The sequence below is a fragment of the Aotus nancymaae genome, unplaced genomic scaffold (assembly GCF_030222135.1).
Source record: "Aotus nancymaae isolate 86718 unplaced genomic scaffold, 86718_ANA_hifiasm-v0.15.2.pri h1tg000032l_0, whole genome shotgun sequence".
Taxonomy (NCBI): domain Eukaryota; kingdom Metazoa; phylum Chordata; class Mammalia; order Primates; family Aotidae; genus Aotus; species Aotus nancymaae.
Genome location: NW_026988445.1, coordinates 18,400,070 through 18,424,492, shown reverse-complemented (window position 1 = coordinate 18,424,492; position 24,423 = coordinate 18,400,070). Strand labels below are relative to the sequence as shown.

At 40.3% G+C, this 24,423-nt stretch overlaps 1 protein-coding gene across 1 annotated transcript; it reads right to left on the bottom strand.

Moving 5' to 3' along the window:
- Positions 1-8,295: 8,295 nt before the first annotated feature.
- MAP10 (microtubule associated protein 10) lies at positions 8,296-11,247 on the bottom strand. The gene has a single exon (XM_012459869.2). The coding sequence runs from the start codon at positions 11,245-11,247 to the stop codon at positions 8,533-8,535; it is 2,715 nt and encodes a 904-aa protein (XP_012315292.2). The 3' UTR covers positions 8,296-8,532.
- Positions 11,248-24,423: the final 13,176 nt, after the last annotated feature.

The following is a 24,423-nucleotide window of genomic DNA, read 5'->3' as shown; positions in this document are numbered from 1 at the left end:
TAAATCAAATTTGATTTATTTAAGCTAGGTGCTGGATTTATTTAAGTTAGCACTGCCAGCTGCTTTTCCATAAGAGGACACTCTGCAAGAAAAGTCTGCAAGAAAAGTTCTTGGACTCCTCCCATAACACTACAAAAGTCACTCTTGGTTATGTAAATAGAAGTAGAATAGCATATGTTATGGTTTGAACGTTTGTCACCTTCTAAACTCATGTTGAAATTAATTGCCATTGGAATGGTATTAGGAAGAGGGACCTTTAAGAGGGGATTAGGCCACGAGGGCTCTGTCCTCATGAATAGATTAATGCCATTATCATGGGAATGGGTTCCTTATAAAAAGGTGAGTTTGCTCCCCTTTGACTCTCTCTCAGTCACTCACTTTTGGCCACGTTATGATGCAGCAAGAAGTCCCTCTCCAAGTGCCAGCCCCTCAATCTTGTACTTCTTAGCCTCCAGAACTGTGAGCCAATAAACTTCAGTTCATCGCAAAATTCCCAGTCTGCGGTACTCTGTTATAGCAGCATAAATGAACTAAGACAACATCTATTGGCCTACAAATCTCAGATAATTTTTGTGATTTGGTGGAAATGGAAAGAGGGAAAGTAAATTTGCATAGGGTTAAGTAGGCTTCAGTGAGGAATAAGATAAAGCCCATGACCCTTTCTCTTTAGATTACTAAAATTATTACGAACTGTGATGTTTTAGGACAATGTCAGTTAAAGTTCTCTTGTAGAAAGGACCTTAAAAACCCAAAGGAAACAAGAAAAGTAAAAACCTGTGCTAGTGATCCTTGTTTCACACAGAATATATAGATCAACATGAGGAAGGCCTTTAAGACAACTCCAGACCCAGCCACCCCATAAATGTTAGCTCATGAGTAAAAACCATAATCATTTGTACCCTGAGATGTGTGTTGCAGTCAGAACCATGGAGGCAACTGGTCTTTAGATGCCATACTGTGTCACAGCAATAGAAGCCACAACAGTTGAAAACCAAGCCCAGTCGGTGGGCAGATCACATGGCCTGGCATTTGTAAGTAGGAGCAACCATGCAAATAAGGCCAAGTAAGCTTCTCAGGATCTTGGACCATTTGGGATGATGGGGTTCATAAAAGCTTGGTGCTGGATTTTCTCCTAACATAAATATATGAAGCTAGACTAATCCACTGGAATATAAAAGGGAGATTGCTTTTTATACTCCACACTAGTGCAGGGGGCCATACTGGCTACACTTACATATCCCAAGAACATCTGCAAAACAATCCATTTTAAGGGCATAGACCTACCATAGAAATCTGCAACTAGTGCCAAAGAAACATGAAGAAAGTCAGTCTTCATAAAAATCCTTGAAATCCCCGTAACTGACAAGAACAGAGACAGTTAATAAATTGTTATGTATTGTTCAATAATTTCATGTTTGTACTGAAAATATTGTATGCAGAATTACATTAGCTCTACCTCCCAAGAGTTGCTATGAGTAATCCTGTATACAAGTGTTAGAAGCCAAATTTGTCAGTAGTGTGAAATGCAGGCATTTTAGTTCAGGCTGTAAAATTAAAATTTTAAAGACAATGTTCTAGATTTTAAAGAGAAAATGTGTAGCCCCCAGCAGAGTATGCTCCAGTATGATACACATCAACTATGTCCAAAAAGGTGGTGCCAAATACTGTAAGTACTTGGATAACACAATGGAAAGCCTGAAAGCAATTGGATTTGCCTCTACCAGCTTGGAGTAACAACCAGCGCTAGCTATACAATTTGTGGCACTCCGTCAAAAATGAAAATGCAAGCCTTATTGCTCAAAAATGCAATATAAAGGGATCTTTTTAAAAGTAGCTAAAATAGGCTGAACACAGTGGCCCACGCCTGTAATTCCAGCACTTTGGGAGGCAGAGGTGGGTAAATCACCTGAGGTCAGGAGTTCAAGGCCAGCCTGGCCAACACGTTGAAAACCCATTTCTTCTAAAAATATAAAAATTAGTTTGGCATGGTGGCACATGTCTGTAATCCAGGCTACTCAGTAGACTGAGGCAGGAGAATCTCTTTGATCCGGGAGGCAGAGGTTGTAGATCATGCCATTACACTCCAGCCTAGGCAACAAGAGAGAAACAACATCTCAAAAAAAAAAAAAAAAAAAAAAGAGGATCTAAAATATAGAGCTTTTTCCTTTCTTTCAAAGTATCTCCCTCTTGATTTGCCATGGTGTTTTTTATTGACCAATTGCATTATTTTTCCATTGCTGCATAACAAATTAGCAGCCTACAAAAACAGCCATGTTCTCTGACGGTGTTCATGGATCCGGAGGGAGTCCAGGCATTGCTTAGTTGAGTCCTCTGCTCAAAGTATCTAAAACAGTCAGATGTGTAAAATCAAAGAACAGAATGGTGGTTGTCAGGGGCTGAGGTGAGGGGGATATGGGAAGTTATTAATCATTGGGCATAAACTTTCAGTCAAGCAAGAGGAATGAGCTCTAGGGAGCTGCTGTGCAACACTGTGCCTACAGTCAACAAGAACGAATCGTATGCTTAAAAATTTGCTAGAAGCGTAGATCTTATGTTAAATGTTCTTACCACAATAAATAAAATAAATAAAATAAATTTAATCTATTTATAGACTATGATTCTGGAAATATTATAAGGATTGAAGAACATTTTTTTTTTTAGATTTATGCTGAAAGTCTTTCAGTTTCCCTATGAAAGTGAGAAAGGCAATGAATATGGAAAGCAGCCTGTTTCCTCATCTATATTAATACTTCGCTCACAGGGTTCTGGTAAAGATGAAGTGAAACAGTGGAAGTCCCTCATAAGCTGTAAAGTGCTGTTCAGTATAAGGAGACATTACTGTTAAAATTAATGTCAACAACAGAGACCACGTCAACAAATTAATTACTTTTTTTATTAGCAATCCTATTTACCAATGAAAAATGAAGCCATAATTTTAGTAAGATCCTCTATCTCGCACTGGTTTTTAGAGGTTGACAGTAGGAACTCACACTGTGATCAGTGAGGTAGGAAGAGGGCACCAAGAAATCACTGCAGAAAAGAAGCGCTAGAATGGAAGGAAGTTTCCCCGGAAAATATAAGTTCTGCCCTCCCACATACTTAGCTTCTGGCTATTAGAGAGAAGATCATGGATACAGAGTACTTTGCTAACAAGAAGCATAAATGTTCATACTCAGGACTTTCTTTTTTTTGAGATGGAGTCTCACTTTTGTTGCCCATGCTGGACTTTCTCAGGAGATTTCAAAGATATTTTCCCTCAGGTTAATAAATGCTATCCCAAAGTACTTGGAAATAGACAAAAATGTTGGATATGCAAGAAACAATTTTCAGGCCAATCTTTTGACAATAGACTCCTCTGTATCTAAAGCAATCCATTATGTGTTATGTCCTTCTGAGTCCAGAATTCAGTCCCAATACACTCCACGAGGTTGTCAGTGAAATCATAAGTAATGAGATATAATACTCAAGGCAGCAGCTGATGGGTGTGAGACTCTGTGATTGAACAGCTTCCCATAATGAAGCAAAATGTGAAGTGCCCCAAGGTTTTCAGTGAAGAAAAGCTGAAGGAGAAATCTTTGGGTAGAAAGAAGGGATTTTCTAAAAGCCCTTGTATATTTTTTCTATCTTTTGATAATGTAGACTCTAGGGGTACACTGCTCCCCCTTTAGGATTTCTGCTCAATTAGGAGCCACAACCAAAACCATTTTCTATTGCTTGTATGGATCAACTAGAAGATCCTTCAAAAAGGGCTATATTAAAACCAAGCAGCAAATAGAAATGGACACAATGTACAGTATTCTAAATAGTCAAGCTACAAGTATGGGTTTCTGATCCTGCACTAACCAACTGACTACTGACTCATGGACCTCCTCTCTTCCATGTCTTTCTGAATATGACCTTCAGCTGTTATCTTGTCTCACTATTGCTCAGGAGCTCATCTAATCCCCTATGCTGCCCTGTTCCTGGAAAGCACAAACTTCCTTTTGATTTAAAACCCAAATCTTTTCATGGATTTCTGCTACCAAGGGTTCTACTACTCAGTTAGTGTCTGGCCTGAAAGCTAAGTCTCACCCCTTCCCAATTTGTTCTGTAAGTTTCTACCTATTTTATCATGATGTATTCTGACAGCTCTTTTCCCACTCACCCCATCCCCGCCCCAGTCCCCAAGGTATTCAAAGGAAAGGAATAAACATTTTTTTGTGTACCTATTATGGAAAGACATGGAATATATAAACAGCAAAAAAAAAAAAAAATAGTTTAGGAGGTTTTAAAACAACCTTCTATAGTAGGAGCTACTTACCTAGGTTTGCAGGGAAACGTATGCTTCCCAGCACTGATAGACCGCTTTCTTAACTCTTTTAGAAAATTTTGTCTTTACTGGAGACCTGGATCAGAGTTTCCTTTCTTTCTGTATGGTAAGGACCATATAGAAAGGTCTTTCTGTTTTGTAACCCCCTCTCCTGAGTACTCTGCACAAAGCTAGAGCCCCACTTTGCTTAATAGTCTGAGAAGGGTTCCTTCTTCTGCTGAGTTTTGTGGCTCTGCTCTGTGATCTAAAGTCTTCTTCCCTGGCCAGAAGTCTGTGCTGCCTTTTGTCACCATGGGCTTCTTTTGCCTTGCTATGCTATAGAAAAGTTGTTTAAACCTTCTGGAAGGAAGAGTTGATTGCTTGACTGAAGTTTTAATTGAAAATACATCCCTCTAGGCTGGGATACAGATACCATGGTACATTCTCTGTAATACCATTAAATACATCGCCTATCACTCAAGTTCACGGTCATATACGATATATATGTTATTTGACTGAATCCTGAAACCAATCCTACAATGAAGAAAGTCTCCAAGGGGTAAAATAATCAAGGACGAAAACGCCATTTGTCTGCCTCCAAAGACCAGGCTTATACCACTTTGTCACTAGAATTAGCAGTCGCTCCAATAACATTGAGACAGTTTAAATATGTTTTGATGTCAAAGGTGAAAAATAGTTTTTCTCTTTGGTCCCAATACCTACTCTAGTAGATAACCTTGAGCCCACCCCAGTTTCTTCCCTGTCCTTAGGGTTCTGCTTTTCCCTCAGTTGTCCCTTAACCTGCTCCTAAGCCCAAGCCCTGCCGACCAGCTTGAATTTATCTGGGGCTCTGTTGGAAAATACTATCTTCTCATTTTTCCAGAAGCACTCTCATGGGGCTGTGTTAAAGAGTGGATTTGTAATCAATTTTTTGTCAACATAATCCCAACTGCTTTGACTCTTCCAGAAGTTCCTCAAACCGTCTTGTCCACCAGCAGCATTTTTCCTGTTTTCCAGGGCTCCGTTGGGTGCATTCATATTTTCACATTTGTGACTTCAGTGTAATTTTGAAAGGAAAATATTATAACGTTTCTTGGTACACAATTTTGAGGCAAAACCTCTTACCTAAGTTTTCTAATTTTTTTTTCTAGAATTAGTATAGCTCAGTATAACAGAGATCTGAGAAGAGTTTTTAAAAATAAGGAAATACTTCTAACACTATGACTTGGCACCCAAAGCTAATGAAGATCATCCTGAAGTCTCTTACTTCTGGCATGACAGTTAGGTCTCCAGAGAAAATCACTTAAGAAAGCCTTGGTCCTTGACCAAGTAAAGTTTTCCTTTTATTGTTTTAGGTTTAAAATAAGAAAAGAATGACTCAGCAAGTTTTGGCCTATATATTGTCATTCTGTACAACTCCCTAAATATTTAAATCCAAATGAAAGCATAAACAGCCTGAAGAATCACTTTCTCTAGGCCCAAGGACAGTTTGATAGAGCAAATTTAAGTAGTATCTATATGTTGCTTTGTTATGAAATTTATTTGCCTTGCCAACAACACAGTGTGGTAATTTAAAAGCTGGGTTTTTTAATTAACAGTCTTGACCTATATTTATAGAAGTCTGGTTCCTAACTATAATTCCATACTAAATTCACTGCTTGTACATGAAGAAAAATCTAAATTAATTGACATGTAAAGGGGTAGGTCTAAGTAGAAAGTCATAAGAATTGCATGATAGAAGTTTAATATCATTGTTCTTTGCGTCTGAAAATGTCATCAATAGCATGCATATGACTGAAGGGAAAAAAACCAACATACTGTATGCACCTGCAAAACTCTCTGCAAATGTTTAGGGTAACAGTTCAGAGGACTTATTATTGACAGGTTCTTTCTAAGCTGTAAAATTCAACATTACATAGAGGTAGGTTTTAACATCTTTTCTGTGGCTCACTTTGCATTTTAGATCCTCCCCCACTCAGCTTGTCCATAGCAGTTTAAATACCCATGCTATTCAGAAGACCTTTTAGAAGGTTTGCAATAGCTTGGTTTAACAATGAAATGACAGTCTCCCTTTTTTGTGACTTGAAATACTATTTCATGTTTCAATAATTTTAAGTAATTAAGGAGATAAGTAAGGCTTCATGAATAATATCCGTTACAAAATTATTTAAAAATAAGTTTATAGATTGTAGAATTAAAACATGGACTAGAATTTGTAGAATGTAATAGAAGCACTGACTACATGAAAACAGATATTTTCACTAGAATTAGGCTAGAAGAAACATCACAATTCTAGAAATAAGTATTCATGGATTAACTCAAAGAGAAGCGGATTCAGCTACTCAGCTTTGTAATTTAAAGTGCATTAGTTCTTTGTACCTTAGACATGCTACAATAATCATTTTCCTTACCTATTCTTATCACAGACAATGACTTACTTTCAACCAAATAAAACATTGGTTTCTAAGGAATTATTTCTTTGATGATTCTGATATTGCTTATATTTTTAGTCTCTTCATAGTAATGACAAATTGCTATTAAACAATTTACACAGTTGACATTATTAAACATCTAGTTACAATACCTGGCATTAAAATATTTTGATTTTATGAAATGTTATACTATATGCTTTATGTTTTTTAAAAAATTAAGATCATAGCCACTAGCCATAGAATCCTTTCATATTTCAAAACTTTAACTGACATTTCTCTGCCTATAGTAATTATTTTCAATAATTTAAAATATTCAAAATGTCATGACTACTCACTAGTGCTCACTTATAACCTAAAATAATCTGTTGTTCATATTGCTTATAACTTTATTATTATGCTTAGCATTTGAGGCTCTATAATCTAGGACTTTCCTCACTCAACAAATGTTCTTTCTACCACTCTGTAGCTGAACCTATCACTCTATGCAAGATAATATTTTAAATTGTCCCATAAATATATCAGGCTCATTCCCATCATCATTCTTTGATTCATATTGCTCCCCAAAATGTAACATCCTCTTCTCTCTTTTTACCATCTATCTATATTCTAGTATTACGATCATTCAGAATACCTATATAATTACCTGTAAAGAAAGGAAATTAGAACTTCATTTCATACATTCAAAAATATTATATATATTAAAAAGTCTAAAAATTAAAGTATAACACAACTAAAACAAAATATATGTAAATATTTGATCACAGAATAAAGTCTAAATATGAAACCAATGGAATAAATTATAAATGATCACTGGATTTCATAAAAAACAATTTTCATACACTAAAAATAACCATTGAACAAACTGAAATAATAAACTGAACTCCTATACCAGAAAGATATATATATATATAGAAAGATATCTTTTTAAGTTTCCCTTTCCAAATATTTCAGAGAACACCTGAAAGCTATTTATATCAAGCAAAACAAAAATATTACAGTCAAACATATCTCCAGTAAGGATTTTCTGCAGGTTTATTTTTAGGAAATCTGCTTATTTTTGCTGCTTAATTCTAAACCCTCTCATTAGGTATTTTAAATGCCTGGCCTCCATTTTTTTCAACAAATGTTTTTATTGTACTGCAGCCACATGCCAGGAATTGTGCTAGATACAAAAATATACTGATGTGTAAAACAAATATGGACCCATCACAGAACTGAAGCCTAGTGGAAGATAAATTTTAATCAAATAATCACACAAATTGTGGTTTAAAAAGAAAAGGTGCAGAGTGCTATGATGGCATATAAAAGCAGCTTCACCTACTGGGGATATCGGATATGTATATGTCAAGGAAGACTTCTTATCTACATACAACTGTAAGCTCATAAAACAGCAGGGGTTTTATCATAAATAGACAAATTCTGCACCTTTCTACATATAACACAGTAAGTCCTATCTATTTGTTAAATAATTTGTTCCAACAAAAATTTGAGGCTGTCCTAACTAGCCTTCTTTTTTCAGTAGTGTGCATGAAGTCAGCTTTAGAATGATCAATACTGTAGACTAGACACTTTGAGACAGTTTAGAAAGACATACTTTTATTCTTATGATTAAACAAGTTAAAATGAAGTCTGTTTATATGGTGATTTAATAATCAATATTATCAGACTTAATAGAACACTAAACATCAAAGGAATAACATTCATATTTCTTAAAAATAATTATTCACATAATTCAGTTACTAAAATAGGCTTAAATTTTTTTTCACTAACAGTACACATAGGTTGTGGAAACTTTTTAAAAAGCATGTATTTTTACACTGTGTATCCTGGAAGTTTATTTATTACTAATTCACAGATATCTTTGCATTGCTGGGAAATATCTAGTGAACCAACATCATCATTGTCTTCTTCAAAGTGATCTGATGTACTGCTATCTAGGGCATTAAGTTCTAGTTCAGACACATTTGAAGGCAGATAAGAACTCACTTGGGATGTTCTTGGTGACTGGCTTTTTTCTAAAGATTTGCAACCACTTCTTGTTGGAACAGAGATGTCTTGATCACTCTTTGTAACTTTAAAATTGTGCATACTATTATGATCTTTCTGGTTTTCTTTTTCTTTAGTCCAATGTGATGAAGATAAATCACTGGTAGAGCTACTACATGCTTCCTCCCAACTTTTATCCTGAGTCTTTGAAGTATGAAATTTTCTATATGAGCGTACAGGTGACCCGGCTGAGAAAGGTGGGCTAAGGATAGAACTCTTGTCACTACTATTTTTCTTTTTGGACAATCTTGTTTCACTAGACTTGCTTGTATATTGACTATGTTTTGGATTTTCTGTCCTTGAACTGCTATCATGAGCTTTTAAACTTCTGCTAGTGTCCTCAGTGGTACAGAAATCTTCAGAATAGCAAGGGCTGGACAAGTCATCTGAATACTTCAGTTCTGAGATGTTTTCATTGCAACTATTTTTACCTGGTCTATTTTCACTTACATCAGCTATAAGAATATCATTATCTGTGGTTTTGACCTGTCTAATATCTATAATTCTGTCAACAACAGCATCCTGTTGGAAAACACATGGACTTTGGATTTGCATTTCCACATTTCTTCCCAAAACACTTGTATGGGTGAGCCTTTCTGGAATAATGAAATTTGCAGGATTCACAATTTCTTCCAATGAAACATTATTGGTTCCATTTTTACTGCGATCTACTGTCTTTTCTTCAGTTTTACATTTCAGTTTAGTTTCTTTACTTGTGCTGGGATCATCAAAAACTCCACTCATTTGTCTTGAGGTATCACTATTTTCAGTAAAAGATGCATCTAAATCTAAATACTTATCTTTAGGCAGTTGATGTGGCTCCTGGTTTTGTTCTGCAAAGCTTAATAGTTTAACTTTGGTTGATGGAATTCTGAATTTTGTACCCAACATTTGTGCTTGTGTTTTTCTATATAGTTCTCTTTTTTCATGTACCACCAACATATCAGGATTTGTCTGCTTTAAACGTAGTCTTAGTGTATTTGTTAAGCCATAAAGTAGCCTCCCTTTTGTAACTCTTTTTTGGAGGGTTCCACTGCTCTTTTCAGAATATTTATCTTTCTTACAGTTTTCAATTTGGTTCTTTTTATAATGAAGACTCACTGATTTTTCATATCCCCCCAGAGAAAGTTTATCCTTCTTAGATTCAGACTGGCATGTGGATTTGGCAGATTCTGGTGACTTCTTCTCCTCAGTCCTATATAACCAGGCTAGGTGAGGATGTATTTGAGCAGGACTTGTCACAGGTTTGTCATATAACAAGGACAACTCAACTAACAAAGCATTTAACAAAGGCAACTGCCTTATTGTATTAATTCTGTTTTGTTCAGTTTGACATGTTTGATTAATTGCTCCTATATCCTGAATATGTGGAGGATCTACAAGCATTGGAGGATGCTTGTGTGTTGCAGAACTTGGATATTTTAGACAACTCCTGTGGGTTGGGGGATTTATACAGTTTTTTTCAGGAGACGCACCACTCACTTCGTCAGGTACATTCATTTGAGGCTCAATGGTGATTTTAGCCTGTGCGGGAAGTGGTTTTTCTTGGGTCAAGTTAGTGTAATACAAAGGAGGAGGGCAAAATATATTGGTCTCCATGTCCAACTCTGTGACTTCCTTATTTAGGGAGCTAACATTCCTCTCATTGCCAGCATTTGAACGCGTAACAAAAGAATTGGTTTTGCCATTCTCCACAGAACCCACATTATCAGATTCGCTTTCACTTTGGAAAACTATTTCCTTCAAATCCTTCTGCGTCTCTGGGATTCCTAACCCCCCCAGCAGCCTATCAGCCTCTTTTGGGCTTGGCTGTGAGGCTGGCTGCTGTAGCTGCTGTCTTTCCTGCGGGGTTTGGGGACTGACCTCCACTCCTCTTCCTGTGGGGGTGGAGGTGAGGGGTCGCTCAAGATGGCCCAGCAGGTGGCTTCCCAGGTCAGTAAGGCGGTAGGCCAGTGCAATGTCCCCAGTCCGCGCGCCCACTCTATTACGCAGGGGGAAACGTCCCCGGTGCAGGTGGGAGCACCCGGAGGCGGCCGGCCCCACGACACTGTGGGCTGCGGTAGCCAGCGAGATGTCGCAGGCCCCCAGGAGCTGTGGGGCGGGCGTCGGGCACCCGGCGGGCAGCTGTAGCAGCAAGGTGGCAAGCGGGGTCCGCAGGAGCCGGCCGTGCAGGGTGGCAGGGGGCAGGCGGAAGAGGCAAGACTTGCCGCGACCAAAGCGGATCACGCCGGGCCAGCGTTCCGGGGCGGGCACGCCAGGGCCGTCCGGAGGGTAAACCAGCAGCGTGGGGAAGTCCAGCAGGCGGAAGGCCACGGCGGGGCACAGAGCGCGCGGCGACGAGGCCTCCCCCTGCTCCTTTCCCTCCTCTTCCTCCTCCTGCTCCACTGCGGCAGCGGGGGGCGGCAGCAGCCGGGCTTCCAAACGCACCCAGTCCACCAGCAGCTCCAGCGAGAAGAGCCGCTCGGACCGGGCAGCCGCCATTGCTGTTGCCCCAGGAAACGCCGCCGCGGGCTCGGCAAACTGGAAGCTGGAGCTCTGGGCTCTCGCGGGAAAAAAGGCGTCTCTGGCTGCTATCTCGAGAGATTAGCGGGACCGCTCCTGCAGATCCCCGGGGGTGTCTGCTTTGGGAATTTTGCTGCTCAATGTTTGGACCCTTTGTATACATGCTTGGTGTGAAACATTTTTCGACTCCAAACTTATATTAAGACAATTGTTGATAATAATGCTGGGGATATAAGTGGTAAAAGACAGGCAGTGAGTTTTTTTGGGTTATAGTTTTATCACTGCAGATCTTATGTAATTTGGGGGTCAGATCAATATAGCCGAGGAATATTGAAAGAAAATCAGGACTGCCCGTCCTTTCCATGCTAAAGAAAGCCAGTTACTTAACTGTCCACAGTAGGCCTTCTCTGTGACTTCTGTCCCACCCAAAAGATGGTGACACTGCTCTGATGGCCGGGGAGCCCCTCACTGGTAAATTAGGGTAGTACTGAGACACACACGCAGTGTGAATAAACTGGCAAAAACTCTCCTTGGCTAAACTTTGGTCAGGCTCATCTCAACCTTTCCAACTAGGCTTTTGACCTTGGCTTCCAATCCTGTGGAGCCTGGAATCACCGAGTTGTAGTGAGAGTCTTGCTACAGCCATTCAGAGAGAACCCTCAACCCCTTCATACCTGATTACCGTGGATATCTGATCAAATTTTTCATTTTCTACCGTTGATATCTGACCACCCTGGCCTGCCTTCAGCAAGAATTCTATTAGGTCTGTTTAATCAGAACTCTTCCACCCCTGATGTTTCCTACTAGTAAGTTTCCATCCACTTGACCCAGCGCTCCCTTGGCTATAAATCCCCACTTGTCCCTGCTGTATTTGGAATTAAGCCTAGCTCTGTATTGAGGTCTCTTTTCTCTTATTGCAGTAGTTTCTGAATACAATGTTTTTGCCACTTCAACTACTGTCTGGCCCTGTTTTTTATTTGACATTTTTAGCTGAGCAATCATGATGCATGAGAGTAATGTTAATGATTCCATCATTAAAATAAATGTGTATACATAAATATACACACACATACAGAGACACAGAGATCTTACTGCTGTATCCAGATATTTTAAGAAACATACTCCTAACCTGAATACTCCTAACCTCCTCCTAGCTAGCCAGCTAGTAATCCAAGGCCAGTATATGGAGAGCCTTGAATGCCATGATAAGGAATTTGGACTACATTCCATATAAATTGTTTTGATTGAATAAATACATCATATCAATATTTGGAAATGTAGGATGGGGAGGCATACAAAGGATGGATTCTACTAATTAAAAATTAGATTCAGAGCAATCTATTAGAAGACTACTGCAGTGGTCTAAGTGACAGATAATTATGACCTGCACATGATCAGGGTTAGTGGAAATTAAAAAGAGGTAACAGAAGAGGCATTTGTGATGGAGGAATTTTAAAATTTGGTGAATGGGAGAGAAAAGTCATAGGTGAAAAATTTCTGCTACAGAAGGTGAAAATATTGAGGAGGCACAGATGTGATGGAAAAAAGTACTTTGAGTTTGGGATATGTAGAGTTTGAGGTACCTGCTGGGTGTTAGATATATACAGCTTTATTCAGCTTTATAAATTGTAGTTATATTATGTTAATTCAGTGCTGAGAAAAACATTGTGAAGCTCAAGAGAAATTCAGGACTGCAGACACATGATGCTTTAGTATGAAGACGTGAGATAGAAGTCTCATTGCGATGTATAAATACAAGATACTTCTCTTGGCTTTTAGAATCTTGCTGTATACTTGCAGAGGACACATCCTCAATGGATAGATGATGTGGAGTGATTAAAAAATGACATAATTACAAGTGAAAAGCAATGAGATATTGAGTCCATGTGCACCAGAGAAATACCGTAGACAAAATTCCTCATAGAAGACATCCTATAGTTAGCCTTTTGGGTAAGGTTAATAGTGTGCACTAGTAGCACTTGTATGTCTCCTATAGATGAATAGAAAAAGCAAAGTCACTCTTCTAGAAAGACATTACTTCTGCAATATGTAGTTTCTGCAATAATACATTCTCTACCCAGCTATTCTACATGACTGGTATTATATGAATAATATTTTATAATTGTAAATAATGTTAAAGGTAACAAATAAACTTTTGCCATGACAAATATTTTCCCTGTGTTTCCACACTGGATGTGGAGAAGTAGCACAGTGCATAGCTGAGAGCCTGGGTTCTGGAAGCAAACTCCCTGGCGCAAGTCCTGGTTGTGTCACCTTGTGACACTAGTTCCCGAACTCTCTGTGAATCATTATCCTCATTTGAAAAATATAGTTACAGTAACTACCTCATAAAAATATTATATGTGTTAAGTGAATTAATATTTACAAAATTATTAGAACAGTGCCCAGCATATAGTAAATATTTGCTAAAATAAATATTGTTTTATTTATTATTTGCCACATGGCAGACTTTTTAGCCAAGTGTTTAAAATACTGATATTATAGTTAGCAAAAAATAATTTATCCAATATCGGCCCATTATTTTCAGTATGTAAAAGTTTTTATGCTCTGTATTTTACTTTTCATGCAGGAGCTAGCTGTTTTTGTCACAAGTCAAGGTCAGGCTAGGCAAGAGACTATGGATTATTGAGATATAAAAAGCTACTGTCATTGGAGAAAGAAGTGGGGAAGCACACAAGTAAAAAGTATGAGTTTCAGTGTGTGATATGCTGAGTTTGATACCTGATATACATCCAGGTAGATAGAGCTAAGTTAGATATATGGATGTGAAACTTAGAAGAGTGATCTGGGCTGAAAATATAAGCTAGGAGACACCAAAATTTGGATGGCAACCTAATTTTGTCATATAAGACCTGCATTAGTATAGTAATAAGACATTATTTTCTTCTTTTATGTAAATTACTTTGAAACAGTGCGTACTGCAAGAATTTTGACTTGATCACTAATGATCAGATACGATGTTAACTACTTTTTCTAGGGGAAATAACTTTGGGGTGAGAAGGGGCAGAGGAAGTCAGCATCATCAACTAAAGTAGTACAGCTTCGAGACATGATGGGGCTAATAATCTGGGGAGGAAGCAGAAACTCAATTAGTAAAACTCACTGAACTGTGTGAGTCTGGCTCTTTAGAGGCAAACCTGTCTATGTCGTCATGGGGCTGTGAACCCCAAGGGATGGATTCAGCAGATGGATCATTGTCGCAGGAGTTGTAACAAAATGGCAGTCGTGGAGTTAAGTAGGAGAGCAGTATCATATCTGGAGCAGTTGGTCTAGTTTGGAGCAGAAGCCCAGATATATGGGAAATGTCATGGGGCCTGGTAAAAGTCAAGTGCGTGTCATGGATCCAACCTAATCTACGTAGCTTCAGAAAATGGAAGGGATCTCCTGAGCTGTTGAGGGAAGTGACGTGGCCATCCAGTTGTGTGGGCTGAACAAACACTGATTAGGAGAAGTGTGTGTCTAGTGGACATGAAAATGTCCAAGGCTTACTCTAGAAGCACCAAATACTAATTCCAGGTCTCACTATCGGGGACATCCTGCTGCCTACAGACATCCTGGCTTAATCAGGATTAGGTCTAGAACCAAGTATAACCACCCATAATTGGCAGGGACAGAGAGGAGACTGAAGACGTCCTCTCCTGCCAAGTGGAAGATACAGAGCTGAGGGATAAAGAACCTGGTGGATCTGACTAGGAGGAAATGAAATTCAACATCACTTATTTCAGAATAATTCTTTACACCAGTGTTTCCTTTCCCCAACAGAAAGAATATAACACAAATATCGCTTGGTCTTACTTAGAAGTGGGAGCTAAACATTGAGTACACTTGGATGTAAAGATGGGAACGACAGACACTGAGGACTACAAGAGGAGAGAAGGTAGGGAAGGAGGGTTGGAAAACTACCTATCAGAGACTATGCTCACTATGTGGGGGAAGGGATCATTTGTACACCAAGCCTCAGTCACCTGCAATTTAATAAAATAATGGAAGACCTAAAATAAGAAAAAATTCTAGAGGAAAATTTGTTTAAAAAAAGAAATGTAATCTGCAGTCTTGAAAATAGAAATGTGAAAAGGCCAAGTGAAAGCCTTTTTCCCCTGACCATGGTTTAAAACCCCTAGCAGATGCTTGTTTGCATGGCAAGCCTGGGAACCTTAGCTCTTAGAATTCCCTGAGAGACAGACTGGGAAGTTGGGGGTTCTGGTTGCAGCTCCCTTTTTCTCAGGTTCTCCTCTATTGTCTCCCAAGGGTTGCATTTCAGGATTCTAGATACATATTGTATTTCTGGAGCAAGAAAATTTCAATCAGGAGCAGCCGATTTCTAGTCATTCATTCAGGACTTCAGATAAAAGCCTGTTTAAAGCAGAAAGTTGCCCTGCCTCTAGACCTGATTAGAGGCTCCTGAAATCTAAGCCGGATATTTCCCGCTTTGCTAACTGGGTTACAAATGGACCTCACACAACTTAAACACCACAAATGACCAGAACTTTAATAACATTCACCTTGACATGTTTCATCATTGGTAAAGACGACCTTACTCTGTCTTTAGAATAAATCTCCTGTGTTTGAATGCGGATCTTTTTCTTTGTTTGCAGTCTTTTCATTCCTTTCTATTTCTAAATTTCTGGAAAGGGGGAATCATAGCTTTTCCATGTGTTGTCATTAAACCAGGGGCAGAGTTATGATCAGAACATGATTACCATTTCCAATGTCACAGATACAAAATAGCTATGGTAAATAAATGCAAATAATCTAAAAAATTCTGTGAAATGGTACCAAGACTCTGCATTGCATTTTCAGTTTTTATTTTCAGCTTGCTAGAACTTGATGTTGGAAATTCATTCACTTAAGAAGAAGGACAAGGAGAAAGATTAGAGGATGGAAGGAAGGGACAGGCTGGGGGTTGGTGAGTAAACAAAGGAACTACTAGAGATTAAAGGGAAAGAATGGCCTAAACTCCACTCTGATAAATCTCTCTACCAGAAAGGAAGGGGAAAAAGAAATTATGAAGCATCCTAAGGTATTGGACATTTATGAGTTCATTAATAAGCTAAATAGTATGTACAATTGGTAGGAGTGATTTAGTGACAATTATTTGACTGTCATCGGCAATTAGAAGTGTAGCATAGTGGAATCAACATAGGCTTTGAAGTTGAGCACTGCTGGATTAAAATATCAGCTTCTCCATTTTATAACCAACAAGTTCTTCAACTCTGGGAATTTTGCTGCTATATTCTTTCACAGATTTTCAAACTATGGTGTGCATATTAAAATACGGAATTTGGGTCCATTTTCCAGAGATTTTGATTTCCTAGGTCTGAGGCAAGGCCCAGAAATATACATTTCTAACTGTCATCCCAGATGATTCTGATAACAGGGAGTTACTGAACTTTTCTTTGAGAACCACCATCCTAGTTTCTGGAACATTGCAGATAGCCATATTTCTGTCTAAGTATAATGCTGATCACATAGTGGCATCATATACAACAAGTAGTATAATCATGCCAATAGAATAGTATGGAAGATTTATGCATTTATGTAATCATAGCTCCTTCTTTCACACTTTCAGTGTGAAATGGAAGAAATAAAGTAGGCAGCCTTTAGCAATGAAGCATTACTGTCAACAAGACACCATGCCAAGAGATGCCAGTGTATCAGCAACAACAGCAGCCTTAAGAGAGATACAGCTTCCCATCGAGTACTCAGAAGAAGCTGCAGAAAGCCCCCAGAGAAAGGTAGTTTATGAGAAACCCCCTCATAAGCAGAATGCTGCCTGTCAAGACACCACTGTTCTGCCCCGAGGAAAACTGACTACAGATTCCTTGAACAGAGTACCCTCCTGCCTTCAGTTAGTGGGGAGGGCTGAAAGATAAAGTCTTACTCATAAGTTCTTTCCTTCCCATACATATCAACACTATTAGGAATTTTGGCCTAGACCATCCTGCCAAGACTCTATGTCAATAATTGCGCCATGTAATAGAATTAGGTTTAAATTGGGTTTATTTTAAATTACTTGTTAAATAAAAATTATAGGAGGCCATTGTTTCAGACTAAGCTCCTACACTAGGCTCCAACAGACTAGACTAAAAATCAAAATCCAGTAATTCATGCTGCAGTTCCAGTTCACCAAACTGAAACTAAGTTATCTGACTGTCTCTGCATCAGGAGAAAGGGATAACTGCTTTAATCCTCATAACAAAAAGTAATGTGATATTAACCAATTGGTTATTTCTCTATTCTATTTCCCTGCTCCTGCCTTACAAGGGACGTAACTTTGAAATGAACAATTCACTTTGTGTTCTTGGTTTCTGCTTGCTTGGGCCCTTCTCTGTCTATAAAGCCTACCTCTTTGGCTCAGCTCTGTGAAACACTGATTCTATTTTGTGGAATGAAATGTTTTCTGATTCTAGAATAGCCCATAAAGCCAACTGAGATCTTTAAACTACATTTGTTGCAATTTTGTCTTTTGACACTACTCACTCATAATTTAGATTCTTCTAAAAGATATCCAGCTGTTCCTTTCATAATTAGTAAGATATGGGAAATAAATCAAAAGTCTTGATAACTGTATCAAGCAGATTTGTCCTTTAGGAGACCCTAACCAAAAAAATGGGAGCTTGGGGTACACTGAAATAGCTCTATAAATAGCTGCCAGTTTTATCAAGCTTATCATATGTGCTTGGCATTGCATTAGGTCTCTTACAGACTGTATTTAATCTTCATAGCAACTCCAAGAAATTGTTGGCATACTCATAAGGAAACCAATGAAACTAACTTGGAGAGGTTAAATAATGTATTCAAAGTTACATAGCAAGTAGGTGGTAAAGTATCATTAAAATATATTTCTGCCTGTCTTTTAAAAAATAGCTTGTGTTCATCCCAGTAGATTCCTTCACCTTATTTGTTTATGCTCAAGGAAAGTATTAATATGCAGAAAACTGACACTATCCAGTTGGAAAATGTATTTGGGGGTACAAAGGAGCAATTTAATAATATCACAAGGAAACAAAGAGGCAAATGCTGAACATCTTATGTTCTATAAGAAAACAGACCCAGCTTAAGTAACAAATTAGGGGCATGTAAAACGGAGTGGTGGAGAAGGGGGTTGCTCCAGATTAACTTTTAACAGACACAAACATCAAATATAACATGTGTACCTTCTTTCAATTCTTAAATAAACCATCTGAACAAAAGGACATGTTTGAGACAACAGGGGTGATTTCATTACCGACTGCTTTTAGATGATACAAAATGATTATAGTTTAAGGTTAAGTATGTTAAACTCAAGAAGGTTAGTTATGCTGATGAAAAAAACAAACTGTAAAATATTTAAAGAGGTTTGTTCTGAGCCAATATGAGTGACCATGGCCAGGGGTTGGGGACAGTCTCAAGAGGTTCTGAGAAAGTGTGCCTGAGGCAGTCAGGTTACAGGTTGGTTTTATACATTTTAGGGAGACAGGAATTGTGGGGAAAATCATGTCAATACCTGAAAGGTGTACATTGGTTCAGCCTAAAGAGAGGCAGGATATCTTGGAATGGGACCTTACAGGTGGACTCAAAGATTTTCTGATTGGCAACTGGTTGAAAGACTTATGCTTTGTCTCAAAACCTGAAGTCAGTGGAAAGAGATGCTTGAGTTATGATAAAGGGGATTGTGAAGATGAAGGTTCTTGTTATGAAGATGAAGCCTCCAGGTAACATTCTTCAAAGAAACTAAGTAGTAAATGTCACTTTTCAGATCTTAAAAAGTGTCAGACTCTTAGTTCATCTCCCCTAGATCCAGCGAAGGCCCGGCTTCATTAATGGAGATTCTCTACAGATACAAATTTCCCCCAGCAAAGACAGCTTTCAGGGCCATTTCCAAATATGTCAAATAAATATATTTTGGGACAAAATATTTTTATGTCCTTCAGGGACTTCTCTCTGTCATGTGATGCTATACAGAGCCAGGTTGGAATTTGGTATCTTAGTGCCACAAAAAGTCAGTTTTTCAGTCTTATGATCTCTGTTTTAATGTTAATGCTGGTCAGGGGTGCCTAACTCCAAAAAGGAGGGGTGTAATGAGGCATGTCCAGCCTCCCTTCCCATCATGGATGGGATTCAATCTTTTAGGTTGCTCTGGGGTCCCCTTGGCCCCATGGGGAGGGTTTCATTCGTTGGTTGCTGGAGGGCTTACGATTTTACTTTTAGTTTACGGCTATGAGAATACTTATGCAAATAAGAGCTGCAAGCTGAAGTGGTAGGACTGAAATGATAATCCCTGGAATTTGCTTTATGATACCTCAGGGAAAAAGAAAAATTGCATAAGAAAAGCCAATGTGGCAAAATCTTGACAATTATGGAATCTATGAAGTAGGCATATAAAGTTACTTGTGAGTTTTTTCTGTACTTCAGTGGATGTTTTAACCTTTTTATAAACTAATAGTGCATTTTCTTTCACAAATTTCAGATTAGCTGTAAAAGACTGTGAACTTGAGTAAAGCGCCAGATATCAGTACTGTAGAAACTAATCACAATGTATAATCATGTTTCCAGGGGAAAAGGCTTTTTATTGCTGGAGCTTCGAGAATCTAGAATATCCAGAATTAAGTTCTGATAGCTATCCCAGGTAGCCACTTAAAATGAGGGATATTTGTAAGTAGGCCACATATAAATAGCATGCCTCCTTTTCATAGATCTTAAAGGCCAAGCATGTTTGGAATTCCTTCTGCCCTTGCCTCATTTCTCAATGCCAACCACTTCAAGGTGGGGAGGCAGGGTGGCAGGAAGGGAACCCTCATTACCTCTTCTTTTGAATGTATATGTTATCTTTTAATTTACCTCTGTCAACCAGCTATTTTAGGGTAACAGCCACAATTTACACTGACAAGTTTATTTTTCCTTAAAACATATATGTGTTTATCACGTTTTGAACTGGAAATTCAGAAGGCAAATTCAGATCAGTAGGTACCAAGCCCTTTTTATTTTTTTGAGATGGAGTTTTGCTCTTGTCACCCAGGCTGGAGTGCAATGGCTCCATCTCGGCTCACTGTAACCTCTGCTTCCCAGGTTCAAGCAATACTCCTGCCTCAGCCTCCCAAGAAGCTGGGATTACAGGCATGGGCCACCATGTCTGGCTAATTTTTATATTTTTACTAGAGACGGGGTTTCACCATGTTGGGCAGGCTTTCTCGAACTCCTAACCTCGGGTGATCCACCCACCTCAGCCTCCCAAAGTGCTGGGATTACAGGCGTGAGCCACCATACCTGGCCGGTACCATGCTTTATATGTATCATAAAATGCTAAGTACATAGCAATGTATTTTCAAATTTTAAGTGACAAAAACATGAAATAATTTACCTCCTTATCAATACGGGAACTTCCAAGACCAGATCCTAAGCAACTTATTCCCTTTTATTCCTACCATTTGCTGTTCCTTGGTCATACCCTATCTTTTTCCCATTCTCAGTGCTAGTATCTATAGCTTATACTCCCTTCACCTTGGATGTCCTCCTCTGCTTCTCCACAGATCTTAAACACTATCATTCTTTAAAGTCTAAATCAAACGCTATGTCTTTTTAGAAATTCTTTCCTGGTAATTCTGGCTGTAAGTGATCTTTCCTTTTCTCTGCTGCACTTAATCTCCTTTGTGAACTATTATTTCTGTCTTGTATTTTCACTCTTATACACGAGTTATTGCCTCTAGTTCTCTATTAGCTCCTTGACAATGTTATTTTTAAATTTTTTGCATGCCTGCAGCAGTGAACACAGTGCCCTGTTTCTAGACATAGTATTTGTATATATAATATTTGATATAATAAATTAATACATGAAAAATATAATTCCTTATGGGACTTGCTTGTGTAGAACACAAAGTTCAGAAAATATTGTGAGCTAAAAACTTACAAATATTTAAAAGAAGCTATGATGATTCCCAATTTTCAGTGTTCTTTGTGTAGAATGCATTTTATCTAAGCCAAGGAGAAGCTCACAGAATGTTCAGGACTTTTCAAAGACGCCCTACTGCGTTCAATTTGCCTTAGATTTTGAAGTTATGGTCGACTGGATCCAAGGCCTTCGGTAGTTAGATGAAAGTAAACAGGATTAAGTGTTCTCCTCTCCATGCCAATTTTATGACATGCAGGACTTCTCTGCAGGTTTCCTTTCTGTGCAGACACCGGATGTGAACATTCTTTGAAGACTGCTCAGTGCCCACAAGACAGCAGGAGGCATGGGACCCCTATTGTGACCATGGCTGAGGTTGTAAATGACACCATGCAACTGGAAGCTCTGCCTCCTTTTAAATGATTACTCTTAATAGAGGCAGCCTCCAAATGAAACTGTAATTCAGCCTAGCTAAAAATAGACTCCCTGTTCACTCACCTTAGGTTTTCTCAAATTGTTCCTCCCTCTCTTTGAAATGTCAGTCTTCTCTTTTGTTTCCCTACTTCCCACCTGCATAGCCTGGCATATTGGGGCAGTGCTACTTGTCATAAATAGAAAGAACTAAGGCTATTCAACTTACATGTCCCAGGCCCCACATGAAGGGGCATGGTCATACCTCCCACTCATTAGGATGGCTACAAGCAAAAAAAACAGAAAATAAGAACTGTTTCTAAGCATGTGGGAAAGTTGGAACCCTTGTCCTCCATTGGTGGGATTATAAAATAGTGCAACTGCTGTGGAAATAAGTTTGGTGGTGGCATGCACTGAATTGTGCCCCCCAAAATTCATATATTAAAGTCCTAACCCCTAATGTAACTGTACTGTATTTAGATACGAAGCCTCACAAAGATATTTAGGGTGTTGAATTAGAGTGCCACACTATAGGTCCTTTGCAGCTTATATTCTTACAAGGACAATCAATAGGACTGGTTTCCATATAAGAAGAGTTACAAGAAATGTGGGTCCTCCACCCACCACATAACTCCATCCTGACAGATGCCCTCCACCCACACTGCACCTCCATGCTGACAGATCCCTTCCACCCACAGTGCACCTCCATGCTGACATATCACCCTTCACCCACACTGCACCTCCGTGCTGATAGATCACCCTCCCCCACACTACACCTCCATGCTGACAGATCACCCTCCCCCACGCTGCACCTCCATGCTGACAGATCACCCTCCCCCACACTGCACCTCCATGCTGACAGATCACCCTCCTCCACGCTGCACCTCCATGCTGACAGATCACCCTCCCCCACGCTGCACCTCCATGCTGACAGATCACCCTCCCCCACGCTGCACCTCCATGCTGACAGATCACCCTCCCCCACGCTGCACCTCCATGCTGACAGATCACCCTCCCCCACGCTACACCTCCATGCTGACAGATCACCCTCCCCCACGCTGCACCTCCATGCTGACAGATCACCCTCCCCCACGCTGCACCTCCATGCTGACAGATCACCCTCCCCCACACTACACCTACATGCTGACAGATCACCCTCCCCCACGCTGCACCTCCATGCTGACAGATCACCCTCCCCCACACTGCACCTCCATGCTGACAGATCACCCTCCCCCACGCTGCACCTCCATGCTGACAGATCACCCTCCCCCACGCTGCACCTCAATGCTGACAGATCACCCTCCCCCATGCTGCACCTCCATGCTGACAGATCACCCTTCATCCACCATGCACCTCCATGCTGACAGATCACCCTCCCCTACACTGCACCTCCATGCTGACAGATCACCCTCCCCTACACTGCACCTTCATGCTGAAAGGTCACCCTCCCCTACACTGCACCTCCATGCTGACAGATCACCCTCCCCCACACTGCACCTCCATGCTGACAGATCACCCTCCCCACCGCTGCACCTCCATGCTGACAGATCACCCTCCCCCACGCTGCACCTCCATGCTGACAGATCACCCTTCATCCACCATGCACCTCCATGCTGACAGATCACCCTCCCCTACACTGCACCTCCATGCTGACAGATCACCCTCCCCTACGTTGCACCTCCATGCTGACAGATCACCCTCCCCCACGCTGCACCTCCATGCTGACAGATCACCCTCCCCCACGCTGCACCTCCATGCTGACAGATCACCCTCCCCCACACTGCACCTCCATGCTGAAAGGTCACCCTCCCCTACACTGCACCTCCATGCTGACAGACACCCTCCCCTACACTGCACCTCCATGCTGACAGATCACCCTCCCCTACGTTGCACCTCCATGCTGACAGATCACCCTCCCCCACGCTGCACCTCCATGCTGACAGACACCCTCCCCTACACTGCACCTCCATGCTGACAGATCACCCTCCCCTACGTTGCACCTCCATGCTGACAGATCACCCTCCCCCACGCTGCACCTCCATGCTGACAGATCACCCTCACCACACTGCACCTCCATGCTGACAGATCACCCTCACCACACTGCACCTCCATGCTGACAGATCACCCTCCCCCACGCTGCACCTCCATGCTGACAGATCACCCTCACCACACTGCACCTCCATGCTGACAGATCACCCTCCCCCACGCTGCACCTCCATGCTGACAGATCACCCTCCCCCACACTGCACCTCCATGCTGACAGATCACCCTCCCCCACGCTGCAACTCCATGCTGACAGATCACCCTCCCCCACGCTGCAACTCCATGCTGACAGATCACCCTCCCCTACACTGCACCTCCATGCTGACAGATCACCCTCCCCTACACTGCACCTTCATGCTGACAGATCACCCTCCCCTACACTGCACCTCCATGCTGAAAGGTCACCCTCCCCTACACTGCACTTCTATGCTGACAGATCCCCTCCACCCACACTGCACCTCCATGCTGAAAGGTCACCCTCCCCTACACTGCACCTCCATGCTGACAGATCACCCTTCATCCACCATGCACCTCCATGCTGACAGATCACCCTTCATCCACCATGCACCTCCATGCTGACAGATCACCCTTCATCCACCATGCACCTCCACCCAGAATATACTTTCCTGTTCAAAAAGCACCATTCCTTATTTCATCTTCATCTTCCGTCTACTTTTTCTTGTTTCTTTACTATGGTCATAGCTTCTTTGATCTATCGATGTCTTGAAATTATTTTAGTTATCTTATAGTTTGTGGATATTTGTGAGCGACTATTATTGCTGTTAAAATATACTGTAAATGTTTTCTTAAAATGC

Coding starts and splice junctions, on each gene's coding strand:
- MAP10 (XM_012459869.2), bottom strand. CDS start 11,247: ATGGCGGCTGCCCGGTCCGAGCGGCTCTTCTCGCTGGAGCTGCTGGTG.